This window comes from Manis javanica, chromosome 10 (genome assembly GCF_040802235.1).
Source record: "Manis javanica isolate MJ-LG chromosome 10, MJ_LKY, whole genome shotgun sequence".
Classification (NCBI taxonomy): Eukaryota; Metazoa; Chordata; class Mammalia; order Pholidota; family Manidae; genus Manis; species Manis javanica.
The window spans coordinates 95,792,733-95,812,576 of NC_133165.1; the positions used below are offsets into that span (position 1 = coordinate 95,792,733).

General features: G+C 34.8%; 1 protein-coding gene across 2 annotated transcripts in view; it reads left to right on the forward strand.

Moving 5' to 3' along the window:
* METAP2 (methionyl aminopeptidase 2) overlaps positions 1 to 19,603 on the forward strand; it is a 33,343-nt gene extending 13,740 nt beyond the window's left edge. For both annotated transcript variants that reach the window (XM_017671079.3, XM_017671073.3), the window contains exons 4-11: positions 4,022 to 4,124; positions 12,327 to 12,488; positions 13,182 to 13,363; positions 14,188 to 14,282; positions 14,554 to 14,650; positions 17,473 to 17,576; positions 18,120 to 18,235; positions 18,921 to 19,603. In XM_017671079.3, coding sequence (XP_017526568.1) covers positions 4,022 to 4,124; positions 12,327 to 12,488; positions 13,182 to 13,363; positions 14,188 to 14,282; positions 14,554 to 14,650; positions 17,473 to 17,576; positions 18,120 to 18,235; positions 18,921 to 19,173 — 1,112 coding nt within the window. In that variant the 3' untranslated portion in view covers positions 19,174 to 19,603. The remainder of the gene's footprint in view (positions 1 to 4,021; positions 4,125 to 12,326; positions 12,489 to 13,181; positions 13,364 to 14,187; positions 14,283 to 14,553; positions 14,651 to 17,472; positions 17,577 to 18,119; positions 18,236 to 18,920) is intronic.
* Positions 19,604 to 19,844: the final 241 nt, after the last annotated feature.

The window sequence follows — 19,844 nt, forward strand, 5'->3', positions numbered from 1 at the left end:
ATCCTCTTGTTGGACTGACCCCTTTATCATTATATAATGTCCTTCTTTGTCTCTTGTTACTTTTCTTTGTTTTGAAGTCTGTTTTGTCTGATACAAGTACTGTAACTCCTGCTTTTTTCCCCCTATTGCATGAAATATCTTTTTCCATCCCTTCACTTTTAGTCTGTGTATGTCTTTGGATTTGAAGTGAGTCTCTTATAGACAGCATATAGACAGGTCTTGTTTTTTTATCCATTCAGTGACTCTGTGTCTTGTGATTGGTACATCAGACCATTTACATTTAGGGTGATTATCAATAGGTTTGTATTTACTGCCATTGCAGACTCTAGAGTTACCAAAGGTTCAAGGGTAACTTCTTTACTGTCTAACAGTCTAATTTAACTCACTTGGTATGCTATTACAAACACAATCTAAAGATTCCTTTTTTTTTTTTCTCTTCCTTTTTCTTCCTCCACTCTTTATATATTGGGTTTCATATTCTGTACTCTTTGTCTATCCCTTGACTGACTTTGGAGATAGTTTATTTGATTTTATATTTGCTTACTAATTAATTTTTCTGCTTTCTTTACTGTGGCTCTATTTCCTCTGGTGATAGCTATTTAGCCTTAAGAATACTTCCATCTATGGTAGTCCCTCCAAAATACAGTACAGAGATGATTTGTGAGACATAAGTTCCCTCAGCTTTTGCTTATCTGGAAATCATTTAATCCCTCCTTCAAATTTAAATGAAAATGTTGCCAGGTAGAGTATTCTTGGTTCGAGATCCTTCTGCTTCATTGCATTAAATATATCATGCCACTCCCTTCTGGCCTGTAAGGTTTCTGCTGAGAAGTCTGATGATAGTCTGATGGGTTTTCCTTTGTATGTGATCTTTTTTCTCTCTCTGGCTGCTTTTAAATGTCTGCCCTTATCCTTGATCTTTGCCATTTTAATTATTATATTTCTTGGTGTGGTCTTCCTTGGATCCCTTGTATTGGGAGATCCATCCACCTCCATGGCCTGAGAGACTATCTCCTTCCACAGATTGGGGAAGTTTTCAGCAATTACCTCCTTAAAGACACTTCCTATCCCTTTTTCTCTCTCCTCTTCTTCTAGTACCCCTATAGTATGAATATTGTTCCTTTGGGATTGGTTAACATAGTTCTCTCAATATTCTTTCATTCCTAGAGATCCTTTTTTATCTCCATACTTCAGCTTCTTTGTATTCCTGTTCTCTAGTTTGTATTTCATTTACCACCTCCTCTAGTTCATCTGATATGCTTTTAAATCCCTCCATTGTATGTTTCATTTCAGATATGATTTCTTCAACGTTTGTATCTCCTTGAATTCCTCCCTGAGTCCTTCAATATTTTTTGTAACTCTGTGAGCATGCTTATGATTTTTATTTTGAAATCTCTTTCAGTAAGATTGATGAATTCAGTTTCACTTGGTACTCTTTTTGGTGTTTGTGGGATTTTGGTTTGAACCAGGTTCCTTTGACAATTCATATTTGTAGGTGGTGCCCTCTAATGCCCAGAAGCTCTACTCTCTGGAGCTACTCAGCCCCTGGAGTGATGGCAGGGGTCGCAGGCGAGCCACACTAGTGCCTGTCGGGAGGAAAGAGCTCTTTTCTGCTTCCTGTCTGCATTGCGTGCGTCCACTGCTGGGGCCAGTGGGCCAAGTGTGCAGGAAGAAGCCTCTATGCTGTGTGTTGTAGCTGTTGTAGGCGGGGCCACCCTCTGGCTGGCCTGTCTCTATAGTGGGGGTAGCCAGTTTGCAAGCTGGTGCTGGCCAGGAGAAAGGCGCAGCAGGCTGCATATTGCGTTGTGGTCCTCCTGGCTGTGTAGCCAGCCAGGGGGATGGAGCGCTTGAAGCTCTGAAAGTTCCCAACCTGCTGGGCAGAGTGCACCTGGACAGTTTTTTCCACCTGTCCTTTCTCTTTGGCCGCAAGCTCTGTATAATCCTTGCCCCTTTAGCAGCACTCTCCCAGTTTGGAAGTCTCTCAAACTGCCCACCTTTCTTTTGTCCCAGAGCAGCTGCTTGTGGATATGTGTTTTCCACAAGCAGTTGAAATCTCAAGTCTCTCCAAGTATTCTGCCTTTCTTAGCTTTGTAAGCCCACTAATCTCCAGAGCACCATGTAATGTAGGTTCGTGCTTCCAGAGCAGATCTCCAGGGCTGGGTGTTCAGCAGTCCTAGGCCTCCACCCCCCACCTGGTCTGCTTCTCTTCCCTCCTCCGGTGAGCTGGGGTGGGGGAAGGGTTTGGGTTCTTTGGATCACGGCTTTGGTACTTTACCCTTTTCCTTGAGGTCTGCTGTGTTCCCCAGGTGTCGGCAGTCTTCTGCAGCCTTCCCTGTTGCTTTTTCAATTTTAGATGTTTTTGCTGTATTTTCATGTTATATGTGGTTTTGGGAGGAGGTCTCTGTCTCACCTCTCACTGCCATCTTTAAGCCTCTGAATGAAGGAGTCTTAACTTTTCAATAGCTGTAGGATTTTTAGAATCAGTGTATAATAAGTGGTATATAGTAAGTACCTTATTTTGGCTATTAATATAAATAAATTTTAGTACCATCTTAAAAGGAACATTGACAAATTCAAGATTGACTAACATGGGTGAAAGTATTAAGAACCATATCCCTTTCAGTGGCTCTTATCATAAAGATGAAGGGATCAGAAATGTAAAGTAAATTTTTTTAATTGCAAAGAATAAAGCTAGAGCTAATAGATGAAAGTAACAAGGAGACAGATTAGCATATGGAGAGCTTTCTAACAGTTAACAAATCTCCCAAAATGAATGGAATTTAGCTTAAGATACAGTGATTGCCCCCCCTGTCAGGAGCTCAGTGCTGTCCATCAGGGATGTCAGACAGGAGATTCCTAGATTTGAGTGTGAAGCTAAATTAGATGACCTCTAATTTAGATCTTTTTTTCTTTTAAAGATATTTAAGAATTTTAAATTCTAGTGTTCCCCCTTAGGAACCTAAAACAGTATTGTTTCTCAAGTTTACTTGCCCTTAGAACACTATGTAAAGAGAGAAAAATAGTTGGTTCTCATGAGATGTTGAATGTTCAGACTGAGGAGGGAACTGAAAAAAATTCCATGGCTCAAGAAATGGCCCTATTTTTATTTATATGCATCCTTTTTTTCCCCATTGCATAATAAAAAGAACAAAATATGTGGTATAATTTAACACAGAAGTCAATAAGACCAAGTTGTAATCTGAAGGAAACCACATACTTCAATTCAATAGTAAATGCTACAGATATACATTAAAGGTAATTTACTACTGCATAAATTAACTCACATGCAACTTCTTGGCATTCCTTGAATACAGCATTTGTTACTAAAAGGCAGCTCTTCACATAATAGAATTATGTAACTAGTTCTTATGTATTTAAAAAATATTTTTTAGAATAAAAATCTCTAGATATGTTTTAAAAGCATCGTGGAATGCTGGTGTTTTTTAGAGTAGTGTTTGCAAAGTGTCCCTAAAACATGCTAGAAGTACTATAATTTTTCAAGTATCTGGAAATTTGTATATGACTGCCAAATGTCTTAAAGTGCTGGGTATGTATACTCTTTTATCTTTTATACCTAATATACCTTGGAAATCAGTTTTTTACTTATTTTATTGACATATGATAGCTTTATATTTTTACTTCATGGCTGTAGCATTTCTTATTTTCTTGTTACTTCTTTGATTTTTATTTGTGAAAGCCAGCCTCTGTATGCCATTCCATTTCCAGTATAGTAAATGAAAACAAAAACATTAGAAGTATACTTTCTGTCAAGGCGTATCCTGTTCAAATAATATATAATGGAGCTTTCAAGAGTTAAGTATTTGTATTCCCAAGCAGCAGTAGATCAGAGAGGAGGTGGCCAGCATGGTGAGATAACTGTTGTTTTTAACTGTAATGTGGTAGCAAGGAGGTTCCTTAAAATCAGGACATATAACAAACAGTAGGAACTGAGAAAAACTAATAATAACTGCCTAATTATATTTTTAGATACAGAAGTTAATTCTTTATTTGTATCTTACAGCAAAAGTTCAAACAGACCCTCCCTCAGTTCCAATATGTGACCTGTATCCTAATGGTGTATTTCCCAAAGGACAAGAATGCGAGTACCCACCCACACAAGATGGGTAAGGATCATAGTAACTTCCAGTTTGACTTTTAAAAGGTGCAGCTTAGCAATAATGCAGATTTGATTTTTCTCAGAATTTTGCTCCACCACCTTAATAGAAGCATATGAATTTGTTGCAGAGAAAATACAATAGAAGTCCTCTTATCCAAAATGATTGGGACCATGTCAAAAAACTATGTTAAAGTGAGAATCACACAAAAAAATGTTGATTGATAAAAAAGTTAACTTAAAAACATTATTTGTCATCATTCTTGATATTTGAGCATAAATTTTCAGTGGACTTCACTTTTTTCCCCATAAAGCTGTATTCTCAATGCATTGTCTATAAGTCTGTTCCATCTGGAGTTTCTGTGAAGAGCAAGAACTAAGTAATTTGGTGGCTGCTGCCTACCTATATCTACATTTTTTTCTGAAATCATTTGCAATTCTTATCTGCACTTAATTTGACAGAAGGATTTTTGATGACTTGCCTTACTGAGACCTCTGAGTAGTCAGTTTAGTTTCATAGAAATAGTTCTTTTTATCTCATATATAACTAAATCATATAACTATAGTAACAAGTACAGATGACTTACACAGGTTTGGGAATAAATTGACTGATTCTTGAAAGTGTTCTGGAAATAAACAGTTTGGCTGGTCAGCAGACACTCATAGTAGCATAATGTGGACTAATTAAGAGTATGGAAGCCAAGACCAAGTTGCTGCATTTAAGTCCCAGCTCTAACACTTATTAGCTTTGTGACTTGGGCAAGTAATTTATCATGTCTGTGCTTTCATTTCCTTATCCATAAAATGGGCACTTCATAGGATTGTGGTGAGGAATAATAATATATATAAATGGACAGTGACTGTAATGGGGTATGTGGGGGAGATTTGATAATAGGGGGAGTCTGGTAACCATAATGTTCAAGTAATTGTACATTAACAATATCAAAAAAAAAATTAGCCCACAACCTCCCTCCCCAAAAATATGTAAAGCTCTTAGAAGAGTAACAGATACATGATAAGCATTAAATAAGTGTTAGCTGCTGTTATTATTCAGAATACAAACCTGTCAGGCACTAATATTCAGAACACAATGGGCATTGGTCAGTATGTTTTATAGGAGTCAAGAGCCTTGGTTAATCCAGTGGTTGCAGTAGTTGGTTAAGAAAGCTTCTACTGTAGCGTTGTTTCATTGACCTGTAAAGATGACACTGTTTTTCTTTAAACTCTGAAAAGAGCGTGATGTTGTATTTTCACCCTCTCCCTCATTCCCAGTACTCAGGGAATAAGTCTGTAAAGTTTTGGAAGTTTTTGGCATGGGCATCTTTTCTCTGGGTTTGAATTCATCAATCACTATCCCTATCTTAAAGCATCTATTTAAAAAATGTCACAGACATGTAATTTTACATTAATTTCATACACTTTCATAGTACAGATGAGCTCACACTATTTTTTTTAAGTATAATCTTTTCAATTTTTGTTTGTTCCTTTTTCCTTCCCTTCCTTCCAGACCCATGTAACCACCTAGCAGGTAGCCTTCCATATTTTTCTGTGCTCATATATGTATACATTTATGTCTTTTTATGTAAGGGGAGTGTTTTGATCATTGTTTTATAAAAATGGAATCATAGGCACACTTTCCTCCACCTTGCTTTTTTTCACTAAGGACTAGCTTTTTGAAGTCCCTCCAAATCAATCAGAATAGCTTTGTTATTTTTTTGAATAACTTCATAATATATACTGTGAATATGCCATGTTTTATTCCACCATATTCTAATTGAAGAGCATTCACTTTGTCTGCAATATTTTTTATCATAAACCATTCTGCAGTAAACATCTCTCTCTAAAAATATACATTCATATATATTATGTGACAGTTTTCCAGGAAAGATTGCTGAATCAAAGAATATATTAATAACTTTAGTTAAAGAGTCCCAGACGGCTAGTGATTTTGACTGTCTTTTAATTGTTGGCCTTGTTCTTCTGCCCTTCAGAAGTTTAAAAAATTTAAATGTGTCATATTTTATACTTCTGGGTTCCTAACAGTCTCTTAGATATTTTTCAAAATCTTAATTTAAAAAAAAAGTGTTTTATTACATCTAAGTGGTTAAATTTTTTATATAAGGTTGGGAGTACTAATTTTATTTTCTGTCAAATGGCCAGTTGTGCTAGAACTGTATATTAAATAATCTGTCTTACTGAATGACTACCTTTGCCATATATTATATTCTCATATAGTGGAACTGTGTTTGCATATTATAATGGAACCAGTTTCTGTATTATTTATTCCATCTGTCTGTCTGTCTAGTCCTATGCTAATACTATTTTGATTTCAGAAACTTTATATTTGGATAATAAGGCACGCAAACACAGTTCTTTTTTATATTTTTCTTAGCTATTTTCAGTCATATAATCTTAACACACATACCACAGAGGTGCCCTTGGTAGGATTCTGATTCTGTTAGCGTTATGTTTATGTATGCATTTCATCAGAAAATTGACAATTGTCTCACATTGTCTTAACCATTGTCATGGTATATATTCCCACGTACTCTGATTTTTTATTTTTTCAGGCAGGTCCTGTCCCTTTCTTGTTAAATTGATTCTTAAATGTTTTATTGTTTGTTATTGATGTGAATGAGTTATTTTTATCCCTATTTCTATTTCTATATGCTTATTGCTAAAGAAGAAGAAGCCACTGATTTTCTATACTTGTTAACAGATTGTTAATATGTTTAACAGTGTGAATATGATGGAACACTGCAAGAAAAATACTGAGATTTTGTAAATCTTAAAAACTACTATTCCCTTCTTACTATAATTTTCTATTGTAAATTTAATGTTCTGTAGATAGAATAATGACTATTTTTGAAACAATAGAGGAGGATAGGATATTAATTATGTTGTAATATCTGTTGGTCTAATACTCTTCTTAAATACTGTAAGTAATGTATGCTGTCCTGGAGAAATACAAAAGAAATTAGGATAATTGTGGTTATGTTTGCTCTTGAATAAATTTCAAAATTTCTGACATTCATATAACTAGTTTTGACTTATTTTCAAATAGATCAGAATCATTATTCTTATAGATATGGTAAAGTATTAAATACAGTTTTGTATCTTGCCTTCATTTTTTTAAATAAATCTATTGCAAATTACATGAATTATCACAATGAACTTGCCTATACAACTACCACCCAAATTGAGTGCAGTATTTTAACTTTTTATTTTGAAATAATTTCATACTTAACAAATAATTTCATAGTGTGAGTGTACAGAGGACTCCTGGATACCTTTCACTCAGATTATCTTTAACATTTTGCCACATTTGTTTTCTTTTTTCTCTCAATAATGGCAGTTATACGTATTGTGTATGATATACAAATAACATTCCATTTTTCTTCCTTAGAAGATAGAAAGCAAATGTGGACACTAATATTGGTGACTCTGTATGCACTGTTTTTCCTGAACTACTGGAGTATAGGTTTGCATTTTTGGATGGAATACGAGATAAAAAGATATTGTGTGCATTTCAGGGTTGTCACATCTGGAGGCGCATAGGGTGTCAATTTTTATTACTTGGGTGAGGTGTTATCCAGTTTCTTTGGTGTATCATAACTACATTTTCCTCTTATAATTAGTAATTTTCTCTTGTAATTCTCTTGTATTATGTGAAATTACTGTGAGAATATGTAAATATGTCCTCCTCACTTGTAGCACCCATTGATGATCTTTGTTAGAATCAGTTTTTTTACTGTGATGGTTATTTCCCTTTTAAAAAATTACATTCTGTGTGCATTTCCTGTGTCATTAACATTTTTGAATCCAGTTTTTAATGGCTATAATGCTATTCTGTATGTAGAATAGTTTTATTAGCTATTTCCTTATTTTTGAGCAGTTACACCATTTTCAATTTTTTACTGTTGGAAAAATTCTGTGATGAACATCTTAGTATTTTAATTGGATCTGATTTTTTCTCTCATTCTAGGTCTCTAAAAATAGAATGAAGAATTGCTTTGAAATTCTTGGTATCTAGGCAATTTTTGAGGGGCAATTGTTAATTTTGTAAGCAATACATACTCATTATAGAACAGCTAAGAGTTACAGATAAGCAAAAAGAATCTTAATTCTGCCAGTATATTAAAACCACTGTTTACATGTTGGTATATTTTTCCTCTAAAGCCTCTCTATATAAATATATATTATACATGCCTGGTAATGTTTTCCAAGATGGAACTATACTGCAAATAGCTTTATGACTCCTTTTTAAGTTTGTTTTTTTGTTAATCCAAAAGCCAATAGTATTTCTAATGGGTGAATAATTCTGCATATATGTGTGCATGCTATAACTTATTTGTCCAATCTTCTCTTACTGAACATAGAATTTCTCTCTAGTTGTACTATTATAAACAGTGCTGGTATAAATATCTTTATCTTGTCATCAACTTTTTATAATGAAAATTCCAAACAAACAGAAAGATTTAAGATAGCATAATGAACTCACTACCTAGATTAAACAGTTCTTAATATTGTGCCATATATACATTATCTCTGTAAATATATATGTGTTTTGTTTCCCCTGGGCTATTATACATAAGTCTCATTTATTTTGAATTCTCTCTTCTAAAACCTTCAAGCATCTCCCAAGAATTAGACATTCTCCAAATTATTACATTTAAGAATATTAACAGTAATTTCCCAGTATCATGTAAATACCAAGTTCATATTTAGAATTTTTTCCCATTGTCCCTGGAACATATTTTTAGATATTTTTTCCCCCTGAGCCAGGATCCAGTCAAGGTTACATATGGTTAGCATCCCCACTATCTTCTCTTACATTACACTGACTTTTTGAAGAGGTCACATAGTTTCAAAAAGTCCCGTATTCTGGGATTTCTCCAAATGTTTCTTTGTAGCGTCATTAAATTTTTTTCTCTATTACTGTATTTTCTGTAAACTGGAATTGGTTTTTAAAGGCTTAAATTAGATTTTAATTCAACATTTTGACAGATATATCAGATGATGGTGTGTTCTTTGTATCATAGTCTTTTGCATCAGACATAATGTCAGATTCTATTAGTTTTACTGTGTTTGATCAGTTGGTTAATGTGGTGACAGCCAGCTGTTTATTTTTTAAAGATACTTTTTTCTTTTTATAGTTCCCAAGTAATCTGTAGGATACTTTGGTGCCAGTGGAATATCCTTTTTATCAACCTCCCGCTTAAGTATTTTAATATCTATTGATAATCCTTTATCAGTTACTTTTTGGGACTGCAAAATGGTGAATTTCTAATTCTATCATTCCTTCTAGTTTTTTAGCTGATAGTATTCTATAAGAAAAATTTTCCTTCATCACCTGGGGATCAAATATACTTTCTTAGAGGCAGAGTTAAAATGTGCTTTATTTTTCCCTTAAGTACCAATTTTCAGAGGATGGAATTAGTGTCATATCTGCCTCTAAGAATGTAATACATTCTTAATTATTTCTGGGTTAAAGACATGCATTGTTAAGCGGTTTTTGTAAATGTGAAATATAGTTCTTTAACAATACAAATATAACTAGCTTTTAAGTTAGCCATGCAATGAATTCAGAAATGTTTGAGACTATATGAAGTTAATAACCAGATTCCTTTGTATCTTTTTGTTTTATTTATATTTTTCTTCTCTTAATATATCCACTGCTAGAAATGATAAAATATTAAAAAGTCAGAAATACCAAAGAGGTGTGAAGATTTTACATATCTGTAAACACTGCCTGTAAAGATTCTTCTTTGAGCAGTTTTGATAGTTTTGTTTTTACAGATACAATATATTTAAAAAGCATTTCTAACCTGCTGTTGTCAGTTAGGTGAATTAATTGCCTTTTGGAATAATTTTTATGAGCTCACAATGTTTTTGTTTCATCTTATTCTATATTTTGATATATAGACTGAACATCAAAAGATTAAATTTAGGAAAAGGGAGAGACTCCTTCATAATACTGTCTTTCATTTAGGGCTGGAATTATAGGCCCAGCAGTAAGTTTCTCAGTTACTACTAATGACTTTCAATTTGAATTCAAGACTTAGCAAAAGACTTTCTTTAATTCAGTTTCTGATTGATAATTCTTTACCAACAATTGAGCAAATTCCATAATCTTTGAAAGAATTCACTGCTTCTTAAATTCAGCCATGCAACTTTCAAAAGTATAAGATATTCATGTGAGATATTTTGATTTCAGTATTTTGGATCTTTAGTGTATCGTGTTCTGATTCTAAAATAGAGCACATAGCATTTGAAGTTCAATTACACTTATGTTTTAACCTATAAGAAGTGGATCTGAAGAATCTGAGGGTTGAAGGAGAAGAAATGGGAATTGATAAAGACCAATTCTACTTTTACAGCTCTACATGCATAATACCCATCAGTTCTTTGTGGACTAGAGTTAAATGTTTGCTCATAGTTTTATTTTTCAGAAAACTTTTGGCTTTAGAGGCAGAGAGTACTATAGCCTTTACCACCAGGTATGGCTTTAGGATATGTGTCAGAATTAGGGCCCATGAATGAGATGAAGAATTTTTTGTCTAAACATCTGTATGAGAATATAGCTAGTACACTAATGCCTGAAAGTGATTTATTCTACCATATTTGGGTTCTTGGTTCCCAGGAAAGATTTTTGAATTCATGGGAGAGAAAGGACTGGGGTTAGAACTAGAGGTCAGGAGATTGTGGCCTGTCTCTCCCAGTTTGAAGTAAGCAAATAAGAGTATATTGCGGTTGAATACATCTTAAGGTACATCTTGAGAATATACTTTTTAAAGGATCTTTTCCTGTTACCTTTTAGTCAGAGGTTTGAGTAGTTTGTTTGAGTACTTTGGTTAGAAGTTGTCTGTTGAGCCTTCATTATTCCTATAAAAGTAATTCATACACATTTAAATACTTATGGATTTTAAAACTGCCCTTAAACTGATGGTACTCTAAAATTTCATTTAATGATAATATCAGTGAATAGATCAAAATACATTTCCAAACAGAAAACAAGCCAGAGAAGCCTCTCTGATGCTTAAGCACCTCTAAGTTCACAGAGGACAGCTCCTTTGGGTTTTTGTAGCAAATTAGAGGAGCTAGATGTTGCTGTACAGGTAGCTGCTTCAGTAGAAATTAATCCTAATAAACTTGACAGAAACACACAGAAAAACTCAGAAGCATTTTGTGGCATTAACTTAGGGGCCTGTAATTTAGAGCAATTGGGTAAGCATTCTAAGAAAGGCCATGTAGTGAATATTTCAGGCCCCAGGTGTTACTAAATTCTGCTGTTGTAGCATGAAAGTAGTGATAGACAGTATGTCTATGAATGGCATAGCTATATTGCAGTGAATTTTTATTTACAAAATGTGCCAGGCTGGTTTACCAGCAGACCATAGTTTCCAGCCACTAGCTTTGAGGCAAATAGGACTATTCCTTGAAGGTATCACTTTTATATTAAGTATAATTTATACCTCAGTGATCACTGAGTGGTGAACTAAGAATGTGTGAAAATTACAACAGCTTTTCAGATTTTCATTTGGAAACAGTTACTGTTTTTGAAATGTGCTTCTTAAATCATGTCAGTGGATCTCCCCATTTCCAGATACTGAATATAAAAATCTGTTACCTGGAAGTTTTAAAATACAAGCCGTATCCTTCAAGGAAGATTATCTCTAATATATGTACAATTAGAAAATTTCTGCAGTAGCACATAATACTTTATTTTGAGGAAGGTATATGCAGAGTTCTGGGTCAGGTTTTGGATTAGTAATTGCCCTTTTGGTGCAGTTAAATGCCTATCTTTAGTGTGCCCATTTGAAGTCAAACTATATATTACCTCGAGTATAAGGATGGATGACTTTTTTTCTCCTACCTGCTTGGTTTCTAGGACTCTTCTGACTTTTTTCGTTCCCTCCTTTTATGTTATTTTGTGTGGCAGGGTATTAGTTCCTCTGACTGAATGAAATCTCACTTGAAGTTCTCCCTCCTCTACCCCTCCAGGAGTCTTTCAAAAGATTTAACTTGATTTGGCATGATTCCCAGTGTGTGGCTATTTGCATTTCAGAAACTTTGCTGACATTTAATAAACTGAATATGTAACATTTTTATCTAAAATATCTTATGTTACTTAGTATATTTTTATCTCTCTCAGCTTTTGTGCTTACTCTGTTTCTTAAATGACTAACACCATGCTATGCATACTATAAAGGCGAACAGCCACTTGGAGAACTACAAGTGAAGAAAAGAAAGCTTTAGACCAAGCTAGTGAAGAGATTTGGAATGACTTTCGAGAAGCTGCAGAAGCACATCGACAAGTTAGAAAATATGTTATGAGCTGGATCAAGCCTGGGATGACAATGATAGAAATCTGGTAAAAGGAATATATTTTTTGTAAGAACATGACTAAAACAAGTTTGTTTTTTTTCAAGCTAATTCTCCAGTTGTAGTGTTTGACTTTAATTAATACTTTGCTAAACTTTAAGTGAAGGTCCTAGAAATATCTTCTCAGTTTGGGTAATGTCAGGGTAATGAGGAAACTGCAAGAGGACATTTGCTCCTCAGCCACACTATTCTGTACTCACGTGCCTCATAGACACATGTACACATTACTAATTCTTATTTGCTGCTTGGAAATATATTTTGCCTTCTAACAGTTCATATTAAATTAAAAGTCTTGGACACAGAACTTACTTATATTGCAGTGGTTAAACCAATAAAAAGAATTATTTCTCCAGTTTTCAAAATACACAGCATTGAGCAAGTAAAATGTAATCAGCATTTAAATTAGACTAAATCAAGAATCTTCTTCCTAGTAAACTAAATTATAGCAGGATTGTGTCATTCTGTTTCTCCAGATTTCCAGTGGAATTAAATTCTTTATCTTTTAGAGATGAGCTGCTATTTTCATAGAGTCAGAGAACTGTTATTTACTCACATCCAAGAAGTGATACAGATCACTTCCAGAAAGTAAAAGTAATTAAAGAGTTGCAGACTTTCTGGATATGTTGAGGTGTAAGGTATCCAAGGATAAGAATGTAAAAGTAAAAAACATTTTTTTTTTAAGTGAGAAATTGGAAGACTGTTCACGAAAGCTAATAAAAGAGAATGGGTTAAACGCAGGCCTGGCCTTTCCTACTGGGTGTTCTCTCAATAACTGTGCTGCCCATTATACTCCCAATGCTGGTGACACAACAGTATTACAGTATGATGACATCTGTAAGATAGACTTCGGAACACATATAAGTGGTGAGTTCTTGTAAGTAATTCCTATCCCCTAAAAAACTCTATTTTTGTCTGTCTTTGATGGGGCTACATATACTGAACTCCCAGATTTTCTTCTTGATGCTTTCCTTTTCAACAGAGCTATGTTGAGGCAGATTTTGAGATTTACTTGAAAGCATCCTACTAAATGGAGTATGATGAAAACTGTTGGGTATTTGAGGTTTATTACCCTTTGTACCAAGACATGAAAAGTACAGTCTTACATTTTGTCAGTTCACTGTTTCACATATCATTTATTCTCAAAACAATAAACATTTACTTAGAACCTTAAACTTTACCAACCTGTATATACTTACTAACTTTTCTTAATTCTCCCCTAAACTCTATTAGGTAAGTACCTTTTTATCCCACTTAACAGATGAGAGAGCAAAACTTAAGTATGTACCTCAGGTTTTACTAAATGGGAGAAGGTGAACTGATGGTTAGCATCCTGTGGACCTATACATTTTCTCTGCCTACATTGCTGTTCCTTAGTTCCCTGGGCTTTTTTTCTCATTTTGATTTGTTTTTGTTTATATTTTTCCATAACTGCCTCTGTGAGTACTGAGTTGGTGCTGCCTTGAAGCAATATATACTAACCCTGGAATTACCTTTTCTGCAACCTTTAGATAAATCATACTTATTTTCCCCTTCAATTATGACTGCTGTCTGTGTACTTGGAGTTCTGCTTCCATTTGTAACCATCATTTTGGCTTCGTGTTAACTAGCAAGGTTAATTAATAGAGTAGATGTTGTAAATAAATTGACTGGCTAATGAAGTAAACTTACAGAAGAATTTTCTCTTACAGGTAGGATTATTGACTGTGCTTTTACTGTCACTTTTAATCCAAAGTATGATACATTATTAAAAGCTGTAAAAGATGCCACTAACACTGGAATAAAGGTATGTGAACTGTAACCACCATTTCACCTTTCATTCAGTGTATTTTCAGTACTTTATAGCTGTTTAAGGTCTTTGGGTTATCCAAGACTGGTTCACTGCCTTTAGGGCTCTACTTGGGTAATTTAAATTGTGTACCAAAGGCTTTTACAGAGGAAGTTATACTGTGCAAAGCAGTTTATCTGATTGTCCTTTATTTTAAAATACTAAGAAGTTAAGTTGCCGTAAAATTCTTTGTTTGAATAAAATAAAGTATACATTATTCTGTTTTTAGTGTGCTGGAATTGACGTCCGTCTGTGTGATGTTGGTGAGGCCATCCAAGAAGTTATGGAGTCCTATGAGGTTGAAATAGATGGGAAAACATATCAAGGTGTGCTCTTTAAAAAATCTTACTTTGAAATGCATGTGACCTCTACAGAATTAATTTTGAAAAAACAGTGTTGAGTACTTTCTTTGGGTCAGCTGCTTCATCTTTATCTCTGGAATATAAAGAGGGAAAACAGGGTAACTGGCTTACTCATGGTGGGAGTACTGTGGTCACTAGCTGGGAACTGTTGCCAAGCTACTCAAAAAATGGAATATTGCTGATAAGACAATTTGGTATTTATCACAAGGTGTCTAAAATGCAGACCAGGTTTTCTGTGACTAGTCACATCAGGGCTCAGAGAAAAGCAGGAGGCCTCTCTGTTGATTACTCCCCATTTTTTTATTTGAATTCAAAATTTAGAGGCTGGTTAATTCCTTTTGTGTCCTTTATTTCATTTTTATTCCTTTTGTCTCCTAGTTTTTCCCAGCCACTGCCATAGGTACATAGTCCCAGAGACCCCTGTACTTTGTGGTGTTCTCCATCAGTCTAGCCTTCCTCCGACTCCCGGGATCTGTCTGACCACTCCTCTTTCCTAATATATGCTTGTTGTTCTCTGTAGCCCTCATTCTGACAACTTCCTTACAAAAAAATTCCTGCATTTCCTCTTGAGGGGAGTCTCCTGCTTCCTTGCTCCTGGGTAAATTTCACATTATTCAGTGTACTTTGTGTTCCCCTGTTGATACTTATAAACTATTGTGCAGAAGGGGTTCTTCCTCTGTGACCTGACAGTGCCTGTCCTTATAGCTGTCTTGCAGATCCCTAGCCTATGAACAAAGGTACCAAACAAAAAAGTCTGAAGGTTGCTCATAGCTTTGGATGGGAAGTGTTAAGAGATATGAGGAAAATATGCTTTGGGGTCAGGCAGGTCTATTTTTTAGCTTAGATAAATCCTATAACCTCTCAGGACCCAAGTTTCTTTGACTGTGATAGGATTAATGATATCATTGTTTTGTGTTTTGAGAAATTAAATTTTATGACAATGCCTCGCATTCATTAGTATTCAACAAATACTGGTTGTTTCCCACTCCCAATTTTGGGATTGATACTACAACAAATAATGTTCACATTCCTCTCAGATCATCTTTTCCTTCTATTTTCTCCTAATTCTACAACTTGGTTGGCATATGTTCTGTCTTTCAAGGTGTATTAGGTGACAGTTTGTCTTAATGTTTAGTCCCAACATAACAATTCCAACCTGTAATATTGGAATCTTAATCTGCCTTCTTACCTCTTCCACTAAGCCAGTGCAACATTTTAGGTTCTGTTATTTCAGTACCCCTTTTTTGATACCAGTTACTGTATTGATGAGGGTTCTTACTGAAAGTGAGAGAATTCATTTTTACTAGTTTAAGCAGACAGGGTGTAGGTAAATAATGACATTGGGAAGGTGAAGAAATGGACTATAGGTTGGACTTTCAGATGCAATTCCCAAAAACCACATAAGAGACTGGGCCATCAAGGGGGTGGTTTCATTTACCTTGGTTGGGATGCTATGGAATTGGAAAGTTATTGGTCCCAGAATTAGGCTGCTGCTCTCACAACCTGTATATTATAAAAATAGATACCCTGGTGTCCTGCCGCTTCTGTGTAACTTGATTATATGTTTGGTTAGTATGGCTGAGAGATAGTTTTATTTAAATATGTTTTTAATTTGTCAGTGGGATCCATTTGCCAGGTCTAACAGAAATAGTAACACTTGTAGAATTTTAAAATAAATTTAGCTTATTGTTTGAATAAGAAGGAAAATTTTTTTAAAGAGCTAATCCACTGTTTTATTTTTTTGTACCACTCCCTAAATTCATAATGTACATATCCTTACTTCGTTGTTATGGATTTAAAAAAAGCCTTGCTACCTAATTCTGCCCTAGAAGAAAAGTAGCCCATATTGAGGATTATAGCACTATAGAGCTGGCTTTTCTTAGACCTTCTTTTTCTTGAATATAATAAACACTGAAAATACACAAAACAGAAAACTTCAACTAAACAATTTTAAAAGCTTTGTAACCACCCCTCAAGAAACAGCATATTGCCAGCATTCCAGAAGCCCCCAGTTCTGTATGCCCCTTCCTAACTACTAAAGAACAGTCTTCCTTTGGTAAGCCACTATCTTGAGTATTAAAGTATTTGTATTTGCTTTTCTTTAAGTCTTCACCATCTAATTATGCATCCCTAGATACTGGTATGTTTAATTTTGAAATATATACAAAAATACAAAATAAGGAATTACATGTATATAATTGAGCCACCTTTTGCTCATTTTATCTTTAGGTTTTATTTCCATTGTTCAGTGTATCCCTAGCTCTTCATCTTTATTGTTCAGTAGTGGTCCATTGTATGTATATACCACTATTTGCTTATTCTGTCATTAATCTCAGGGCCTTGGGGCTGTTTAGATTTCCTTTTACAACGTTTGAAAAGTTGATGTAACAAAACTTAAGGTCTCACAGTCCTTTCATTTCTACACAGAATCTTCATTTCCATGTTACTTTTTGGTCCATAACCATAAAAATACATACTTTTTGTGTTTGTGATCATTATGTACATGGCATGACTATGTTTTTTTTAGCAATGCCTCCATACATGACTGACCCTCCCCCAGTATGTCATCATCACATAGTTCCTTTTTCCACCATCTCCCCTTTCTCCCTTTTAGTTTTTATTCAGTAACATTATAGTAAATATCTTTTCATAGTTCACTGCTTTTCCAGTTTGTATTTAACTACCTTTTTGTGAGGTTATTCAGTAGACCCATATCTTGTTTTTAAATAACAGATCTATTTGTAGTTCTGGAGACCTGAATAAATATTTTTTTCCTATTATGCCAGTGAAACCAATCCGTAATCTAAATGGACATTCAATTGGTCCATATAGAATTCATGCTGGGAAAACAGTGCCCATTGTGAAAGGGGGAGAGGCAACAAGAATGGAGGTATGTATGCTATTAACTGTGTGTGTGAAGCACTCCTTCCCCGTTCCCCGCCCCACCCCCCGCCACCACCAAACTAAACTAAGGCTAGTCACAGTTGAGTATGGAGTATGTTAAGCAAAATTAGCTTGCTGTCCAAGTTGCCAAAAGGAATTGGGCTCAGTGTGCAAATTGTATCTGGTCCAAGTAGGGCTCCATCAGCTGTGGAAGTTGTGGAAATGTCAAAGGATTGTTTATTGAACACTTAGTGCACATTTATTGAGCATTTTGTAGATGTCAGGTTCTTTAGTAGACACGGAGGATGTAGTAGTGAACAAAACAAATTCCCTGTCCATGTAAAGCCTACATTCTAATAGGAGGACCCAGAAAAAAAAGTGCTGAGGTTTTTTCTGTACTTTATCACATAGAGGAAAGGGAATTATTGCCAGAAGATATTTCATGTTATTTCTTACATGAAGGAGGAAATAGCTCAACCTGAAGTGGAGATGGTAATTTTGATTAGTTCAAAATATTTCTTCTTTTCCTTGACTCTTACGTATTTTTTAGGAAGGAGAAGTGTATGCCATTGAAACCTTTGGTAGCACAGGAAAAGGCGTTGTTCATGATGACATGGAATGCTCACATTACATGAAAAATTTTGATGTTGGACATGTGCCAATAAGGTGAGAAACTTGTTTTTATATGAAATTTTCATGGTAGATAACAGCATTTTAAAAACTGTGACAAGCATCCACGGTGATATAAATAAATGTACAGTTCTCTAGCCTAATAATATATTCTGTATCTATAATACAGCAGATATTGGCCTGTTCAAAATTTTAACTGAGATAAAAATGATAAAGGCAAGTATTCTCTTCAGATCTAGTTTCCAATAATCATAATAATTTCAGAGATTATAATTTTTCTGGCATTTCTAGGCTTTTGTCTTAAAATTTCCCTATAGGTAAAGTTTATCTTTTTATTTATTTATTTTTTTAACTTTCTGAGATGGGTGAAGGGCACATTTATGTGTGCAGGTCTTTCAGCTTGATTCACAAAAAAGAAATTCCCACTGTTAAACTATTGGTGAGTCTGTACTAGGAATTTAACACACACATGCATAGACACATAAGCACACATGGTAAGGTAGCCTTCAGCTGCTCTCCTATTCAGCTGCCATCTGTAATTAGGTATGGGCTATTATATATTTCACATTTTGGCTTTTAAGTGTTTCAAAAGACAACCAAGGAAGTTTTTTTGAGTTTTAATTACTACTAAGCCACAGCTATGGTTTGAAGTGTCCTTAATGTGGGAGGTGAGTTTGGTAGCTTTTTAGCCAACTGTTAATGTTTAATTTTCTCCTCTTAGGCTTCCAAGAACAAAGCACTTGTTAAATGTCATCAATGAAAACTTTGGCACCCTTGCCTTTTGCCGCAGATGGCTGGATCGCTTGGGAGAAAGTAAATACTTGATGGCTCTGAAGAATCTGTGTGACTTGGGCATTGTAGATCCATATCCACCTTTGTGTGACATTAAAGGATCATACACAGCACAGTTTGAACATACCATACTGTTGCGTCCAACTTGTAAAGAAGTTGTCAGCAGAGGAGATGACTATTAAACTTAGTCCAAAGCCACCGCAACATCTGTTATTTTCTAAGCTTTGTTGGAATACATTATACCAGAATTAATGTGCAACATGCTGTCTGTTTAACAGTGGACCTATGTAGTACTTTTATCCATGTTTAAAAAGGAAGGAATTTGATCAAATGCAAACCATCTAATGTAACCAAGAAAAAGCTTTCAGGATTTTCAAATGTTAACTGTTTTTCCCCTGTCTAGGAAATGCTATAAAGCTCAAATTAGTTAGGAATGACTTTACATTTGTTTTGGAACACCTAAGAGATGCTTTTCAGGTATTTATATTGCCATATTCTTAACTGAATGCTTTGAATGACTACATCCAGTTCTGCACCTATATCCTCTGGTACTGCTTTTTAACCTTCCTGGAATCCATTTTCTAAAAAATAAAGACATTTTCAGATCTGAGAGCTACATTGCAATGTCTGGTTATAATTCTACACAGGAAATAGCTAAACTTAATGTAGGGAAACGTAGAGCTTCTTGTCTCTATTGTAGACCTCTACCCTTGTCACTTTTCTTCTGATGTAGTTTCTAAAACAGGATATATATGGGCATAATGTGGGAGGAGAATCTTCATAATGTATAGCTTTAGGAACATTTTACCTTTATTTTCTTCTTACGACCATATTAGTCTTTGTCTTTCATTTT